Source organism: Amblyomma americanum, chromosome 2, assembly GCF_052857255.1.
Source record: "Amblyomma americanum isolate KBUSLIRL-KWMA chromosome 2, ASM5285725v1, whole genome shotgun sequence".
Taxonomy (NCBI): Eukaryota; Metazoa; Arthropoda; class Arachnida; order Ixodida; family Ixodidae; genus Amblyomma; species Amblyomma americanum.
Genome location: NC_135498.1, coordinates 9,462,586 through 9,481,951, shown reverse-complemented (window position 1 = coordinate 9,481,951; position 19,366 = coordinate 9,462,586). Strand labels below are relative to the sequence as shown.

The window sequence follows — 19,366 nt, the reverse complement described above, 5'->3', positions numbered from 1 at the left end:
AGGAACATGATAAACGCCTGCGAGCCGATCTGCTGGCAGAAAAATCAGCAGGAATAGCGCTTAACCGTGCGAAGTGTATTTTCGGCACGCATGAACTAAAGTTCTTAGGCGAAGTCATTTCGAAAGACTGAATCAAGCCAAATGAAAGCTTAATTGTGTAGTCGATTTTCCGCCTGCAACGTCAAAAAAAGGTGTTCAGAAACTACTGGACGCAGTAAACTACTTCGGAAGGTTCATTCCAAACCTGTCTGAGATGGCTAAATAATCTGAGAGCCCTGTTGAAACGCGATTGCATGTTCGATTGGTCAGCTGTCCACGACAAGGAGGGGGAAAAACCTGTGCGAAGCAATGTCGACAGCACCAGTGCTTGCCATATTTGACCCGTCATACCAATCTAAGTTAACAGCGGACGCATCCAGCTTTGCTCTAGTGGCGGCACTTCTGCAGTCGCATGGTGAGCACTGGTGAACGGTTGCTTACACATTGCGTGTGCTAGCTGATGCCGTCGAGAAAGCGGCCCTGGCGGTCACGTTCGCATGTGAACGGTTTCGCGATTATATCACTGGCGTCGACGTAATTCTGGAAACGAACCTCTGATAGACCTGTCAGACATGCCTCCTCGCCTGCAGCGTTTCTTTCTGTGCCTCATGCCGTTGAAATTTTTCCTGCAGTACGTCCCAGTGAGACCTTGCTCTGGCCGATGCTCTCTCAAGAATCCGATGCGACAGCGATGAGCCACCTGAAAGCGAACTATAAGATGTGGCTATCCATTCAACGGCCGTCCTCTCCACTCTCGTCATAATGGAGACAAGTTTCGCAGCATGAATAAAACGCACACTTAACGCATTGCTTATTTGGCAGGCATCGTCGACATACACATATGTCATTTCTTGTCCGCTGCCAGAACCAACAATGCCTTTTCTGAACAAATGGTGTGACAAGATAATTGACGTAAGGCTAGAAAGCGGGTGAACGCTCTATCTCAATGTCGACTCACCGAGAACGTCACTCTACGAGTTCAGCTGAACAAATATTGCACACGTGCTGTGAACACAGTGCAATGAGACTACAGGTTGAAGAGCCTGCAGGTCGAATAGATGACTACATCAGCATTTCGCCTTCTTCCTTGCGTGGTAGCGAACCGTTACCTTCTCCTTGTGAACCTCGTCCTACTCCTCCTCCTCTCCTTTTCTCCGTGAGCCGCCGCAGTGGCTGAGTGGTTATGGCGCTCGGCTGCAGGCCCGAAAGATGCGGGTTCGATCCCGGCCGCGGCGGTCCAATTTTGATGGAGGCGAAATTCTAGAGGCTCGTGTGTTGTGCGATGTCAGTGCACGTTAAAGAACCCCAGGTGGTCGAAATTTCCGGAGCCCTTCACTACGGCCTCCCTCATAGCCTGAGTCGCTTTGGGACGTTAAATCCCCCCTAAAACAAACCTTTTCTCCGTCACCACAACACAGCTTGTGAAAAAAAATCTATCCACCACTACGGCACCTCTTTCTCTCTCCTTTCGCTCTCTCTTCCATCCTTTCCCCCCATGGAACAGTACCACGTGAAGTGCGGCAGTTACTGCTCCTTTTCTTTCCTCAGAACCAATGTTCGAACTTCTTAAATAACCAAATGACGTATGCTGGAGAGAAAGTGCTTTTCAGTTGTGCTCCACAAAAAGCCGCACATTCACTGAGGCATGGATATTATAGTTGCATTCGCTCGACTACTGATCTGGAGTTTTCGGGTTCTAACCCGACCGCGGCGGTACCGTTTCGATGGAGGCGAAACTCAAAGGCGCCCATGTGCTTTGCGATGTCAGTGCACGTTAGATACGCAGGTGGTCGAAATGATTCTGGAGCCCTCCGCTACGGCACCTCTTTCTTCCTTTCTTTTTTTCACTCCCTCCTTTATCCTTTCCATTACGCCATTTCCTTTCCCCAAAATACCAATTTTCATTTTCATTTCGTATGATGTTCGCTTGCTGTCGCTTCTTTGTATACGCCATGCTAACAGCTGTGTGCTCGTCCGCCCAAGGGGCAAAGCAAATCATTGTGTTTTATGTGGTTCACTACAGAGGTCGTAGGCGTCGAAATGCTGTATAAAGTACCGTACTAAGGCGACATTAAAGAAGGCAGCAAAAAATGGGTAAGGTGCGTGCTGTTCGTATTATTAGCACTTGGCAACCGCAGAAATACGCTAGCGTCATAGCGCAGAAGAGCTGGTTTCTGTAATTACCCGCCGCAGTGGTTAGGGCGCTCGGCTACTGATCCGGAGTTCCCGGATTCGAACCCGACCGCGGCGGCTGCGTTTTTATGGAGGAAAAACGCTAAGGCGCCCGTGTGCTGTGCGATGTCAGTGCACGTTAAAGATCGCCAGGTGGTCTAAATGATTCCGGAGCGCTCCACTACGGCACCCCTTTCTTCCTTCTTTCACTCCCTCCTTTATCCCTTCCCTTACGGCGCGGTTCAGGTGTCCAACAATATGAGACAGATACTGCGCAATTTCCTTTCCCCAAAAAGCCAATTATTATTATTGTAAATCTCGTGTCTTCTAAAGGTGAGACACATAAATGGAGGCTGCTTTTGTTAACCTACATATGCGCACAATTTATAAGGCACGCCATTTCAGTCTGACTCATACGCGTTTAAACAGTACGTAGTACGTGTCCTATACTAGCAAGAACCGCACCCGGCTTTTGTGATTTTAACGTTCCTGCCGTTGACACTTGTATGCACTCTGCACAGTTATTTCTCGTCGGCTGACCATTGCGTGCAATCGGCTTACAGTGAGACGCGATGAAAACGGTACGCGACTAGTCGCATAAGCTTTAGGACGAAGAAGTGGATGTGGTTGCGTCGGCCGGTTACGGAGACGATATTCAGATTAGCCTGTTTATAACGCACGCTTTCCTATTGACTGCAGCTGTCGCGTTAAGTTTGTCCCGGGAGTACTGCTGGGCTGTACTCAAACGCAACCCTGCCATACGTTGTTTTCCGAGTACGTAGCACAACATCGATTTTAAACTTGGAGAAGAACATAACTTCGCATGAGTCTTTAATTACAAACAGGTCACGCTAGGGGCCCACTGACTGAAAGAAAAACAAACGAAATGATATTTTTTTGTTCTTAGGCAGTGTTCGCGTGCTTGAACACTGTAAACATGTATTCTTGTCTTCATCATAGACGTTTATTTTCACTGCCTTCAGCCGTGTATTTCCCCGCACGCTTCCCATTATGAAGACGTCTAATTCTGTCCACACATATTTTTGATGTTTTTCTTTTATAAACTGTTATCAGCATTACTTGCTCTCTCATACCTCTTTCTTGGGCTTATCTGCTTCGACGTTTAGTCGCATAATATTTTGTTTGCAGCTTTAATCATATCCGATATAATTTTTGTGTGCGCTTCTATACTATTAGTGTTATATTTTTCTTTATGCAATGAACAAACTAAGGAGTCTATTCCAGTCTGCAGCCTTGTATTGGCTCCCGCACCGTAATCAAGCCGCGCATATAGGTTTTAGGTCAGTGTCCAATGGCCTCTGCAGAAGAAAAAAAAATAGGGGCGATCTGTTGAATTGATGCGGAAGGAACCCGATAGTGTTTTTCTTTCACTCGGAAGTCTATTGCAATTTTGATTCCAATTGTTTTTAACTCACCAATGCGTTCTAATTCTGATTATGTTAAAATTCAAATTCTGTTTCGATTGGGATTCTATTCTTTTTTCATTTATATTCGTAACTGGTTATTTTAATTCATTTTTGCTGAGTCGTTCTTAATCCGACTACAACCTCCTCTCTCCTAAAAATTGAAGAAGGGTATTGTCCTCACCACCTTAACCCTGCCACAGTTGGCAGGTGGACACTCAGAAGCCGGACAGTTATCGCCTACATGGGCCTCCTAATGCTGTCGCATTAAAAAAAACTGAATAATTGATTTTAATTGATTTATGCCTGGTGTGCTCCTCGCGTGCTCTGGACAAGGAGGTCGACACTTGCTGAAATACTGCCGCTTCAATGACGAGCATTCACCAGAGGTCTGCCCTTCGTGGCCCTCGGGCGGCGAACTTTACCGCTGTGATTCGGCGCGGTGTGGCGCAGGTCCGGAGCTTCTCCCAGCTCAAGTACGACCTGCGGGACGAGAACACCTTCGTGCTGGAGCCCGGTGACGACGACCCCCTGGTGCGTCGGCGGACGCGCTCCTTCAACGGTAAGCGGAGCCTGGAGCAGCCGGAGCAGGAGCAGGGCGGCGAGGAGCCTCGCAGCGACGTGGAGCGAGAGGCGAGCCCCGACCGGGACGCGTCGTGGTCCAGGGCTTCCCGCCGACGCTCCGTCACCAGTGCCAAACCTCTGTCGCGCCCAGAGAGCACCCGCAGCCAGCAAGGTGGGTCTTCATCTTTCTCTTTGTATTACGTATGGAAACGAAAGGAAAGAAAAAAATTGGCGGTGGTTAAAGCTGGAGAGACGCGATAGCTACAGCTGGCAGAGTGGAACTTGCTCAGTTGAATTGCAAAGTCAGTCTTTCACCGCTCCGTTTCGCTGGACTTTCCTCCTTTATCGTCGTCCCACTTGACACGGCGCAAGCGCACAACTGTGGCAGCTCGGTTTTGCCGGCGCGCCGCACCGCCAGAAGCAGCAGCTGTTCCGTACCACGTGGCTGGTCATGTTACCAACCCCGTGACCGCTTGGCGGTGGTGACGCCACCACGGTCACGTGCCACCGCCACGCTGAGGCTTGAAATGCTACCGTAATGTAGCTATCGCTACAAAAGACGATAAAACAACTCTACGAGCTAGGATGATTTCTGCCAAAAAGGAAACCGATGCTTCCCATGAATCATCTTTCCCCTGTGATGCTACATGGTACAACCGAAAATTCCCTAACTTAGAACTAAAATTCTCTTTTAAGAGCGTTAGTTCTTACTCATCACGTTTCTCGATTTCTTTGGGGTCTGCTACCACCTCCCTTTGGCGTGAAATTTTCCAAGTCGGAGGAATTCGAGATTGCGGCCCCCATAGTAAATTGATATAGCAACCCAATTGGTGATTAGTGGCTGATTGGTGACGTTACTGATATATCCAATTGGGGATTGATTGGTGACGTTACTTTGAAATCGAAGATGTCAAATTCGTATTTCCCTTGGTGTACCTCACTTTAATCTCATTCATATCAATTCTAGTAAACCAGTTTCTCCTGTGTCTTTTGGATTTTTTGTGGGTTTGTTGCTATGTACAGTTGCTATTATTCGCTTATCATGTTTGTCATTCATATTGCCGCGAATATTTCCAGTGTTTGTTCGTTTTTCAAATCTGCCGCGACACCACCTTATCGCTTTGTTTGCGACGCAAGACGCGACTAGATTTATCTCGATTGATCGCAGCCAGGCAAAGCTGATTCTACGTTGTTCCGGAATGTTCTAGTAACTTTGCGCCCTTTATCTCGAATGTTCGCTATCAGCTTTAAATTGAGCACGGCCGACAGCGGCGGGCATTCTGTTCGACGACCGCCGAGCACGCTTGTCGCTTCGCCGCCGCCGAGTGATTCAGTCCATTTTGGGTGCAAGTCAGCCCAATAAACAGTTCTTTTAGAAGACCCTTTCGTCCGTCTTCATCGCTGCTTCGACTGCCGTCACCACTACGTGACATCTGGTGGAGGTGCGAGGTAACTTCCATGTTCCGGACGCCCCCTTCAAGTCGTGAACCCAGCCCTGAGCGCTTCACACCCGAGGACGAACCAGCAGCTCAGCGAGCCAGCCGACGTCTCCAGGGGGAGGAGCCTGAGTTCGGGAAACTGCCGGACCGCACCAGACAGCGAAAAGACGCTGCTACCAGCACTGCAACCTCGCCAAAAATGTCGACACCGATCATACTGCAGCAGCCGCGGGTGCCGCCAACTTTCAATGGATCCCTAGGCGAAGACCCTGAAGAATGGTTGGACCAATTTGAGCGCGTGGCGTCATTCAACAAGTGGGATGATGCGGCAAAGATTGGACACGTTTTTTTCTCATTGGATGGCTCCGCACGCACGTGGTACGAAAACTACGAGTCGTCCCTTACGACATGGGAGCTATTCAAGAGAGAACTATTGAAGGTATTCACCAGTGTCGTGAGGAAAGAAAGAGCCGAACGACTCCTCGAGTCCAGGATCCAGCTTCCGAATGAGCCCGTCCGCAGTTACGTCGAGGAGATGAAGCGCCTATTTCGCCGCGCCGATCCCGGGATGACCGAGGAAAAGAAAGTTCAGTTTTTAATGCGTGGCGTAAAAGAACAACTCTTTGCAAGCCTCGTCCGCCAGCCGCCAAAAACAGTCGAGGAGTTTATGCAAGAAGCCTGCACGATTGAGAAGACCCTCGACGTTCGAGCTCGGCACTACAATCGCCCTTCCTCTGCCTGTGCAATCCGTTCGGACACGCCGGCCACCACCAGCGACAGCTTGCGGGAAGTTATCCGCGAAATCGTCCGAGAGGAGCTACGCCGATTACTGCCATCTTCCCCACAGCCACAAGCAGCGACTCTGATGGATGTGGTACGGGAAGAAGTGCAACAGGCACTTGGCACCCCGACGACCACAGAACCCCAGGCCATGACCTACGCCGCTGCAGTAAGTACTGCTCAGACCCAGCGACAACCCCCACGTCCTCCCCGAGATGAGCCAATCGTTCCACAACGCCGCCTCCCAGCCCCCGCCCGCGCAGCCTATGACCGACGCTCAAGCCCCAGGAAATACGATGCCTGGAGGACTTCCGACAACCGGCCGTTGTGCTTCCATTGCGGTGAGGCCGGCCATATTCTTCGTCACTGCCCGTACCGACGTATCGGTCTTCGAGGATTTGCCATTAACGCCCCACGACCACGCTTCGGACAACGTCCGCACGAAATCGACGAGTACCTGCGTCGAGAATAGTACACGCCGAACCGCTTTTCGCGCTCACCATCGCCGTCAACCTCGCGCTTTGCGTCGCCACGCCGCAGCTACGCAGCCGCGGTACGAGGAAGGTCGCCCAGCCCCCGTAGGGGAAACTAAAGGCAGCAACCTCTGGAGGTGAGGTTGCTCACGAGCTAAACGCCGAAGATCCTCCACCGACCACGCCCCATGAAGACGGTGCACCCGCGACGCCGCATGAAGAACCGACACTCGCTGCACCGACGCCGCACACAATGAGAACCTCGACCACGACGCAAGCTACCTTGAAATCGACGCCGCCACCCAGAGGAGCTTCGACCACACGCCCAACCCGTGACTCGCATACGCGACGAAGCCGTGACCCGACGCCGAGAGCGACATGCAATGCAAGAGCCAGGACTTCCGACCTAGAAGTGACTATCGACGGCCGGAAAGTTACCGCTCTAGTCGACACAGGAGCCGATTACTCGGTGATGAATGGAACATTCGCTGCGCAGCTCAGAAAAGTCACAGCGGCTTGGGACGGCCCACAAATTCGCACCGCTGGGGGCCACCTCATTACGCCATCAGGACGATGCACAGCGCGAGTGACTGTCAAAGGACATACCTATCCTGCGACCTTTGTTGTGCTACTGCAATGCTCCCGCGAAGCGATCTTGGGTATGGATTTCCTTAATGAGCATCAGGCGATCATCGACCTGCGATCCAAGCTGATCACGCTTTCGACAGACGAAGCCATCGCTTCGATGAAAACTCGGGAAAATCACGTTGCCCTAAGTGTCCTGGAGGAAGAAGTGAGCGTCCTACCCCGTTCAAGCGTTATCGTGACCGTAGGCGCCACGAAAGCCATAAACACTGAAGCCATCATCGAGGGGAACATGCAGTTGCTACTAGACCGAGGAATCAGCATCGCAAGAGGCATCGCACATTTCCGCAATGGCCAGGCCGAAGTACTGCTGACTAACTTCAGCGAAGAATACCGGCATATTAACAGAGGAACGACGATTGCTTTCTACGACGAAATATCTGACGTACGAGATTCCTTCGCCCTCTCCGACCCCTCAGCAGAATATCCGCCTGACCAAGAGAACTCGCCCACTTTCGACATCAACCCAGCCCTGCACCGGAACAGACAAGACCAGATCCGCAATCTGCTTCAAAACTACAGTGAGTGCTTTTCGACATCGCCGAAGGTGCGACAGACGCCAATTGCCAAGCATCGCATTATAACGGATCAACACGTCCGACCTCTCCGTCAAAGCCCCTACCGTGTGTCTCCGCGAGAACGACAAGCCATCCGGGACCAAGTCGAAGAAATGCTTCGCGACGAAGTCATCCAGCCTTCAAACAGCCCATGGGCGGCACCGGTTGTTCTAGTGAGAAAGAAAGACGGCGCACTTCGATTATGCGTGGATTACCGCCGCTTGAACAACATAACAAAGAAGGACGTCTACCCCCTCCCCCGCATCGACGACACACTGGACCGCCTCTGCAACGCCAAATATTTCTCATCGATGGACCTCAAGAGCGGCTACTGGCAAATTGAGGTCGACGAAAGAGATAGCGAGAAGACAGTATTCATAACTCCGGATGGGCTGTTTGAGTTCAAGGTGATGCCATTTGGTCTCTGTTCCGCACCAGCGACGTTTCAGCGAGTAATGGATGCAGTGCTGGCAGGCCTGAAGTGGAAAATTTGTCTGGTATATTTAGATGACGTCGTTGTCTTCGCCTCGAACTTTGAAGAGCATCTCAAAAGACTTCGAACAGTAATAGACGCAATCAAGTCGTCTGGCCTAACCTTGAAAGCAGAGAAATGCCACTTTGCCTACGAAGAGCTGCTGTTTCTAGGCCACATTGTTAGCAAGGAAGGAGTACGCCCAGACCCGCAGAAAACAGCTGCTATTGAACAGTTTCAACCGCCGGCCGATAAGAAAGCAGTGCGCAGATTTCTCGGACTATGCGCATATTACCGACGATTTGTGAAAAACTTTTCGCGCATCGCCGAGCCCCTGATCCAACTGACGAAGGCAGACGTGCCGTTTAAATGGGAAGCGCCGCAAGCAGAAGCCTTCAAGGAACTTCAGCGTCGTTTACAGTCCCCACCGATCCTTGCGCATTTTGATGAAAACGCCGATACGGAAGTTCATACCGACGCAAGCAGCGTGGGACTAGGCGCCGTTCTCGTTCAAAAAAGTGACGGGCTGGAGAAGGTCATCGCATACGCTAGCCGTTCCCTTTCCAAGGCCGAGGCTAACTATTCGACCACTGAGAAGGAGTGCCTTGCCATCATCTGGGCTACGTCGAAATTCCGCCCCTACCTCTACGGACGGCCGTTCAAGGTGGTCAGCGACCACCACGCGCTCTGCTGGCTTGCCAATTTGAAGGATCCCTCTGGCCGACTCGCTCGATGGAGTCTGCGTCTCCAGGAATTTGACGTCACCGTCGTTTACAAGTCCGGACGCAAGCACACTGACGCCGATTGCCTCTCACGAGCCCCTGTAGATGCACCGCCGCTGGACGACGATGAGGACGCCTTCCTGGGACCCATCAGCGCAAGCTCTTTTGCTCAGCAGCAACGCTCGGACCCCAACCTAAAAGGCCTCATCGAGTACCTGGAAGGCAAGGTTTCTTCACCCCCCGCTTCATTCAAGCGAGGACTGTCTTCTTTCTGTGTGCAGAATGAGGTCCTTGTGAAGAAGAACTTTACAGCGAACAAAACAGCCTACCTCCTTGTTGTACCTACTTGTCTCCGCGAAGAAGTTCTACAGGCTTCACACGACGAGCCGACAGCTGGACATCTCGGGTTTACTCGCACCCTCCGCCGCATTCAAGACAAGTATTACTGGCCCCGACTGTCTGCCGATGTCGCACACTATGTGAAAGCATGCCGAGATTGTCAGCGACGAAAGACTCCTCCCACACGACCAGCAGGATTTCTGAACCCCATTGAACCTCCCTCAAGACCCTTTCAGCAGATTGGCATGGACTTGCTTGGCCCTTTTCCAACGTCAACATCTGGAAATAAGTGGATCATCATAGCGACCGACTACCTGACCCGCTACGCCGAGGCGAAAGCCCTACCGAACGGAACAGCAGCAGAAGCGGCTAAATTTTTCGTGGAGTGCATTCTTCTTCGACACGGCGCCCCCGATGTGCTCATCACGGACAGAGGAACAGCATTTACGGCGGAACTCACGCAAGCCATCCTGCGCTACAGCCAAACCAGCCACCGGAGGACAACTGCATACCATCCACAGACCAACGGACTGACCGAGCGCCTGAACAAAACCATCGCCGATATGCTCGCTATGTATGTCGATGCCGAACATAAAACCTGGGATGTCATCCTGCCTTACGTCGTCTTCGCCTACAACACCGCAGTGCAGGAGACCACCCAGATGACGCCTTTTAGGCTCGTCCATGGCAGGGATGCCACGACCACGCTAGACGCCATGCTGCCCAACGTTACAGAAGAAGAGAACGTCGACGTTGCCGCCTACCTTCAACGCGCAGAAGAAGCTCGAAGGCTTGCCCGATTACGGATCAAAGATCAGCAGCGGTCCGACGCCAGACGCTACAACCTACGAAGACGCAACGCGGAATACAAGCCAGGAGACCAAGTCTGGGTGTGGACACCCATTCGCCGCCGTGGATTGAGTGAAAAGTTTTTGCGCCGCTATTTCGGTCCGTACAAGGTTCTTCGTCGGCTGGGTGAACTGGATTATGAAGTCATCCCTGACGCAATGACTGCATCCCAGCGACGCCGCGTATGACCAGAAGTTGTCCATGTAGTCCGTCTGAAGCCGTATTATGCGCGCTAAAGGCCGCTGCATTTCCATGCTCTATTTTCGCAAGATCCGTTTTTTTTCCCTTACTAGTCGCATTGTTTGTTTTAATGCATCGGGTCGATGCTTCTTTGAGAGGGGAGTAATGCCGCGAATATTTCCAGTGTTTGTTCGTTTTTCAAATCTGCCGCGACACCACCTTATCGCTTTGTTTGCGACGCAAGACGCGACTCGATTTATCTCGATTGATCGCAGCCAGGCAAAGCTGATTCTACGTTGTTCCGGAATGTTCTAGTAACTTTGCGCCCTTTATCTCGAATGTTCGCTATCAGCTTTAAATTGAGCACGGCCGACAGCGGCGGGCATTCTGTTCGACGACCGCCGAGCACGCTTGTCGCTTCGCCGCCGCCGAGTGATTCAGTCCATTTTGGGTGCAAGTCAGCCCAATAAACAGTTCTTTTAGAAGACCCTTTCGTCCGTCTTCATCGCTGCTTCGACTGCCGTCACCACTACGTGACAATATTGTGCCTTTACCTTTAACAACAAAAAGACTGCACTATGCTTAGTAAGAGCTAAAATGTTTGTAAGTGTACTGGGATGTACTGCCTAAATTGTAAGTGCACCAAATATTACTACCGACACCTCGTTGTTCTGCCATGTAATGGGGCCCGAGCGCCGTCAAGCGAATTAACGTTCACTTTTTGTCTCGGGCCCATCATTTCTTACTGAAATTAAAATAAACTTGAAACTTCAAACAGCTAACGCTCGCTACTTCAACGTCTAGCACACGGTGGCGGTGTCTTTTTTTTCCTGCGGCAGATCGGAAATTCCCTGCATTCTTTCTTGTGTTATTTCATAGCTTTTCTCAGTAATCATTCTGTTCGTCAGCAATGACGAATTCTGGAAGGCAGGAATTTGGCATAGTAGTCATAGTGTACCTGTGCTTTTTCCGCACTACACCAAGTATTTCAAGCAGGTGCGACGCGTGAGAAAAGTTGACCACCGTCATCACCTAAAGCTACGTGTTAAAGGAAAGAAATTTAAGAATCCACTTTCAAGCTTTATTCAAGCAGCATGTTGTCCTTAACGTAAGAAAAGGAGAGTAGAACGTAGTGCATTGCTGTAGTATGGGATCGTATCACGTACATGGCTTTTATAACATACAGTAATTTCAGCTCCCAAATTGGTCGGCCGGCCACTTGTGCAGACTGACACGCTAACTATAGGAACTGGAAAAAAAATAAATTAGAGGTTTTAACGTCGCATAGGTCGCCCGCCAGCATGCGATCAAAGGGACCTTGAAATAATTTTGACAGTTATAATCTTGTGTAACAGACCTGCACAGGTGACCTTTATAAATAATCCTGTCAAATTTAAAAGTTCTGCGTACACCCGATAACTTAAAAACAAGTTTTAAAAATTGCTGCCCGCAGCCGATTTGGGTGACGACTCACCACGCGTTCTTGGGCGCCCCTACTCCGATGTCGTCGACATGCAATCGGGCGAGCCTTCTCGTTGGGCGTTCCCAACTGACGTGGCCGGGATGGATCGTTTCTTACTGGCGCGTTGGCGTGGGTGAGTTGGGAGGTAAGAGAAGAGGCTAGCTTAAAAATTCTTTGCGGTGCGCTGACGATTGACGGAATACAGATCGCTCGAGTGCTTTTTCTAACCCCAACAAATGCAGTCCATTTAAGATGACCGGCGCAGCGTATTGCATCGTGTTGATGCAGTGGCCCAGCTATAACATTGGTACTGGAGACAGTGCTGCATTTGCGCCCACGAAAGGGCGAGCGTATGGACGCAAGGCATTAACACGTTCAATTCGGCAGCGATTTTCAAAGCCGTAATTCCTGTGCGTCGCTGCCCACCGGTGGGCCATCCTTAATTTTTTCCGTTCTATTAATGTTTTCCGGTCAACCTAAACGTCCGGGTTCTCCGAAATATCGTAGATTAACGGCTTCAATCTATGGAAAAACGAATCTACGACCGTGTTGTCGACGAAGTAACGGCATGATGGGGCTCAGTGCTGATCGCCGTAACGAATTTTGTCTCAGTATCTTTTTTTTTAGCTTTCTTTCAAAAAGCGAGAGAATTAAGTGTTTGCGCAGCAGCACAGCACTGGCACTAACTGTCGTTCTTCGAGAAGGCGTAGACGAAGCCGCATAAGGAAGGTCTTTGTGCACTGGCAATAATTGTCGTTCTCTCTCTTTTTTTCTTGCGTTTGTAGCCCGATTCGCGCCTTGCCTGAGCTGTGGGTCTTATGCTTCCCACTGTTATCTCTGGCTGTTAAAATTCCTTCAATTTCTTCTCTAAGTCGCAAAATTTTCTGAAAACTCGTCCAAATTCCCTTTTCCTTTTCGACTAAATTTCTAACCGAAACACACCAAAATGCTGCGCGCCAGTAATGGCGCCGCGTGTCTATTTTTTGACAGGAACGCTGGCGGCGTCAGCGCGCCGAAACGCTGCTGTGCCAGTTGCAGCACACCGTGTTTCAGAAAAGTTCTTTTCTCTCACACTGCAGCTAACGCCCAACCATTCGCGTTACAGATTCGTAACCATCATGTGAGTATTTTAAGCCGGCTCTCTATCAAAGTTACGTGCCGGTCTAATGGCCAAAGAGCGAGTTTTTTTTAAACAAATTATATAACCATGTGTTTTATGATGCTGAACATGCCGAGGCGGTTCTCGGGACCACACTGCGCGCATCTGTGAATACTACCATTCGTGTTCAGCGCATTATTCTAGCTTCGCTAATGGTGCGGTGATTACGCAGCTGGCGGAAATCAACTTAGCAAGTTGTGAATAGGGCCTTTTGAAAAAAAAAAGCGTCAACGGAGAGGTGCGGTAGACCTAATCCCGCATCTAATGAGATGCGACTTGCAGATTCCTGGAGTGTGGTTTGTGAAACAATGTGTGAATGGTCTGCCGCACCGGCTGCAGCCCATGACTTATCGGGTGTTTAGCTGCTGAGTGCAGGTTAGAGGGTTTTATTTCCGACCGGATAAACCGTATATGTAAATGAATTTATAGGTGCACGCGAAATGCGAAAACACCCATGTACAGATATTACTGTAGGCGCTTAAGAATTGCAGATGAAGAAATTATCCCTCGACCTTCACAGCTTGCCGCGTAGTCCAGGTAGAGAGTAGCGCGTAAAATGCGTGACGAATTATACAAACGGTAAGACATCGCAAGCGGGCTGAGTGGGTGGGGGTACAAACGCGGGTTAATGACATCCTAGCCGAAATCAAGAGGAAGAAATGGGCTTGGGCAGGGCATATAATGCGAAGGCAAGATAGTTGCTGGTCCTTAAGGATAACGGAGTGGATTCCAAGAGAAGGCAAGCGTAGCAGGGGACAGCAGAGAGTCAGGTGGGTGGATTAGATTAAGAAGGGGGGGGGGGCGTAGGGGGGGCCCAGCTGACAAAGGACAGGGTTAACTGGAGAGACATGAGAGAGGCCTTTATCCTGCAGTGGGTGCAGTCAGGCTGATTATGATGGTGATGATGATGATTTTATTTATAAAAATTATGCTCCCTGTTTAAAAAGCTGGTTCCAATATAACCAAAATTTAAACATTTATGTCTATGTTTATGGGAGTTTTAACGTCCCAAATCGACTGAGGCTATGGGAGACGCCGTAGTGAAGGGCTCCGGAAAATTCGACCAACTGGGGTTCTTTAACGTGCACTGACATCGCACAGGACACGCGTCTCTAGAATTTCGCCTCCATCAAAATTCGACCGCCGGGGCCGGGACCGAACCCGCGTCTTTCTGGTCAGCAGAGCGCCATAACCACTGAGCTAGCGCGGTGGCTAATTTAAACATTGCAGATGTATAAAACAACAGGTGCATTGTAATTACAATTGTCAAGTTCCGCTGTGCTGAATAATGGTGTGCTACCTGCCGCATAAGAAACTCCTCCCACATCTCGTTAAGCTTTCTTGTATGGCCAATGCGCTTACCTGCTCAACCGCGTTGTGCAGAGTAGTGGTGTTGCGGTGCTGCTACGACTGCAGCGCTATATACTTGCATCGAGAGCGCGTAGGAGCACATCCGCTCTCTCAGGAGCAGCAGGTTACCCTTGGGAAATGTGTACGCGTTGTGCCAACACTGAAATTTCGCGGGGAGCTGATGTCCTAGTCGCACCTGTTTTATGGACAGATGCTTTACTCCTCTCCGCCCAACAAGATCCTGGTGTACCGGGCGGTGAAAGACTTCGGAACATCTGTAGCGCTCATAGCAAGTGCTGTACTTGTCACAAAAATTAACTATGGGATGTTGTTTGAACAGTTTCATAAGGAGGTACTCTTTGATCGCGACATTTGGAAAACATTCTACATAGCCTGTGTACTAAAATCTGCCCTTTGACGGGTCCAAACATCGAAATTTAGTTGACTGTCAAGCCATTTGTAGTCTTCAGATGAACTGCCGAGGACTGCTCAAAACGTGTGTATGAACGAGGAAGCAAAACTGAAGGGGTCACTTAGACTCCGCCTTAATGGTGTGACATGATAGCGTTAATGGCTAAATGATCGTATATGCTGAATTTCTCATTCTCTACTTGACTTTTAGTTTTCCTAGTCTTGAAGAAAAAAGAACGGAAGAAGCTAGTGACGTGGAGGCACATTAACGAATTAGCGGTATACGAGGAAAGTAGACTAATCCAGGATCTCGCTGCATAACAAATATTCGGCTTTAACGATAACCTTAATGTTCAAGCAATAAATTATAATCTCAAAGCTATAATTGCGGAGTGTACCGTAGAGGTAGGTGGAGGATGGTTCGACAGAATACAGGCGAGCTCTCTCAGGAGACGAAACATCTCATTAAGAGAAGCCAAAGCACGAAAGCCTCTAACATCACAGGCAGAACAGAAGTGACAAAGCTATCAAAGCTAATCAGTAAGAGCAAGCTAACCGTCATAAGGAAGCTTATTATGGAGAAAATATGTAGAAATGCAGAAAGTTAGATGGGCGGATGAGATTAAGGATTTTGTGGAGATACGATGGCAGCAGCTGGCACAGTACAAGGTTAATTGTAGAGATTAGGGAGGGCCTCTTGTCTTGCAATGGGCGTAGTCAGGTTGCTGCTGGTGATGATGATGTCCCAATGTCACGTGACTTAGGTGGCAGGTTGCCTTTCCGACCTTCTAGATACCACCCAACCTGTCCCTGGTGCGGCGGTAAGCCCACGCTATTCCACATTCCGTGAAGTTTCGTGAGAAAGAAAGCCATTCCATCTGACAGCATCACAGACATAACACGAGCAGTGGGAGGCATTCCTGACCAGAAATAGTCTGGATGACCAACGTCAGACCATCCGACATGCCCAGATATCAGCGCAAACCACCGCAGCTCTGAACTAAGGATTCCGCCCACCTGACCCGTCCAGCATTAGAAAAGCTTATAAACTTTTTTTTCTCTCTCTCAAAAGAGCGCCTTAGCCGCCAGTCTCTTAGAACTGCATTTATGAGCAAATAAATGTTTTGCGGTCGCGTCTCAAAAGAGGCAAAAATAATTCTTATTTAGCAGAACTTTTTGCTGGGCTAGTTGGTCCATTCTGACAATAGTGAAAACAGCGCCTTCCGGCTTCTTCTTTAGCGCTGTTTTCACTATTTTCATAATTCTTATTGTCGGGTAATTATGACGTCATGTGCAGGCTCCTTCACAGTGCCACTGTGTTGTATGCGGGTCCAATTTTTTCTTTTGTTCTGGAGGCGCAGAATAGGAGAGCTGACTTTTTACTCGCCGCTAGTAATTTCTATGAGAAAACAACGCTATCATATCGATAATCGGGTGGGTAGATACAAGAGGTAAGGGAGGGACGCTGTGCAAATATTTCTTGAGCAATATGGCTTGAATGGCGTGATAGAACCAGTCACGCCAACTGCGTCTGGATGCTGCGTCGCATTTGTTACAAAGGGTGAAGTGCACTGCGTCACGAACAAAACGCTCGAAATTGAAGCCCCCCCCCCCCCTCTAAAAAAATGGGAGAAGGAAAGAATTGAGAATAACAAAATAAACGTCGCATTGGTGTCCTTGCAAGTTTTTGAAGCATTACGACTACAAACGCTAGACTACCGCGATTCAGTGTCATCACAGGAACAGCTTAGTGCGGTAAAGCTGCAACGGTGCTAAGGTCACTACTACCGGACTCGAGACCTACAGTTTTCTCTGTAACTGGAAACGAGATTGAAATGTTGCGGAGTGCCGTCGCTTCCACGTGATTTAGAAGATTGCAGCGATTGTTGTAAATGCGCGGCTGAAGGTTCCCAGTTTGCCCCGAAGGTGTGCGGACAAAGTAACGCTTAGCTCAAATATGGCAGCCGCCCTCCACAGTGGCAAACTGTCCTGCGTATGCGCATAAAGGGCCCTGCATTGCGAACGAACAGCAAGGCGATGGGGCGCCGTCGCGGCACTCACTGATGAACTCAGGTGTACTTGTGGAGGCTTCTCCGCAGTAATTTAATTAATGTGGCGAAGCACTCTTTCGGGAACCGTAGTTGAGACAACGGGAATGACCATAACCGTGCCTGTTTGTTTGGAAACCCACTCATTACGCATAAACATGCAGAAACAAAACAGAACAAACAAACAGGCAAACAAACTGATCACCTTCAGGACATCAGGGTAGAAGTAAATAAAGCAAGCTTGCCGGCACAGACGGTGCTTGTATAATGATGAACGCTGCACCATTCCGCTAACAACAACGCGCAACTGTTAGACGTTGCTAGTTCAGAAATATTGATATCTGACACTGCTCTTAATATCACCTTCATCTGTCGAACTCAACCGCGTTTCACAAATTCACCGTATTCGGGTATATTGTATCGGGCATAATAAGCAGCTGTCGGCTGCCTGAAAGAATAAAGGAACATTTCAAGACCTTTGTAGCCTACAAAGAAACAAAAAAATGCACGGAGTACTGCTGCTTTTTCAGCCGGACAAGCTTTTCATTTTCCGTGAGGCAAAATTCACGCAGCTTCACTGCCAGCTGTCCAGTTTCGATATTTAGTGTGAATGTTCTCCTAAATGGAGATTGAGTTGCCAATTAATCAGAAAAACCGCACAAAAGCATCGCAGTGAAGTAGCGCCACAAACTAACCCCACGGACGGCCCTCAAATCTCTTAGTTCGGCTAGTTTCTTGATCGACGTCGGAAGTTATGAGGCGAGTTCGCGCAGCTTCAACTAAATTTAATATTTTACTTAACTTGAAAAACACACAACGACGATCTAGTGTCCAACGGTATTCGTGAAGAGGCCGTGGAAAAAGCTTTCGGCAGTAGACACGCCAATAGAAGTGTTTTTCCGTGAAAAAGCTCAGATCTTCTGAAGTACAAGAAAGTCTTTGGCATCGCCGTCTGCTGTTATAAAAGTCGCTTGGGGTGCACTGATGATCACAGTGAAAAACGTTGACTGGGTAAAAGAAAAACAAGTGATTACTGTCTTCGATTATTGCTCACATTGCTGCGTGTTGCAATTATGAATTTGCTGTGGGAACTAGGGTGTATCATTATCGTTCTTCGCGCGTATTTTTGTGGCGGGGTTTTATTTAGCGGCATCCTTGATTAGAAAACATGGCTCCTAGTCTCTTCAGTGCACTCGATGGTAGAAGAAAACACCGGATAATGCGTAAGGTACACAATCCGCTCGGTAAGATGGCGATTGTTGCCATCCCCTTAATCGTCTCGGCCACATCAGAGGCTCTTCGCGGCAGTGTCAGCCCCATAATGCCAGCTTAAGCAACTTCGCATCTTTTCCGTCCGCTGACATGTATATGCTCGCAACTCGGTTGGCATTCAGGCGGCCTCGCCCAGCTGAGCAGTAAAGATGCTTCTCCGGCATAGCTCGCACCCGCACGCCACGTGGCAAAAGCAACCTCACACGACACGTGCAAGCCCGTCGTCTTCCTTGTTACGCATTAGGTTAAAGCAGCGCGTGTGCGAGGTCCCCGGACCGCGAAAGGGCACTTCTTCTACGACTGCCTTTTCGCACAGTGCCGATGTGACTCACAAGTGCGCGCACACTGTTGACCAGAGACGGCCCTCTAGAGGTGGGCCTATACTTGATCATCTCAACTCGGAACAGCGTGTGGCACGCCACGGTGCGTGACCCGTGACTGTTCCTTCTGTGCCGTGCGCACGCCTTCTGCCCGCGTGTGTGAGTCTGTGTGTGTGCGCGCGAGTATTGACACCGGCGGCTAATGCGCCGGCGCCGTAGCGGAGTCGGCGGGCTCTCTTCTCCGGATACACAGTACAGTAGCGACCCGAAAGAGTGTAGAAGCAGGGAGTGCAGTCGGCGTGCGCGTCCGGGAGCCCCTCCCGTGGCATCCGGAGCTGTCGTGACACGCGATGCCAATTGTCTCCCGCCCCGAACCGGTCTGGGCCGCCCCTTGTTGTCTTCGAGCTCCTCACGCACGGTGGACCACGGCCGTTCCGCTCGAAAGTTTTCTTCGAGCGCTCGCAGGCGGCTATCGTTGCTTCGGATCGCACTACGGGAGGCCTTCGCACAAGTCTTCCTTTCTGCCGAGACGTGTTTCTCCGGCAGATAGGCATCGCCTCGGCTCTCCGGGCGTCCCCCTTCTCGTTATGTTGTTGCTCGTCTCCTAAACGCGGAGCCGCGCGGATCGACCCGAGAGGCAGGTTCATTGATGGCGGCAGGCCGTTTAGCGTGTATATACCTCTACGCTT

General features: G+C 49.9%; 1 protein-coding gene across 1 annotated transcript in view; it reads left to right on the top strand.

Moving 5' to 3' along the window:
• LOC144119523 (uncharacterized) overlaps nt 1-19,366 on the top strand; it is a 64,493-nt gene that overhangs the window by 18,223 nt on the left and 26,904 nt on the right. Inside the window, exon 3 of the mRNA XM_077652111.1 lies at nt 4,089-4,371. Within this exon, the coding sequence (XP_077508237.1) occupies nt 4,089-4,371 (283 nt within the window). The remainder of the gene's footprint in view (nt 1-4,088; nt 4,372-19,366) is intronic.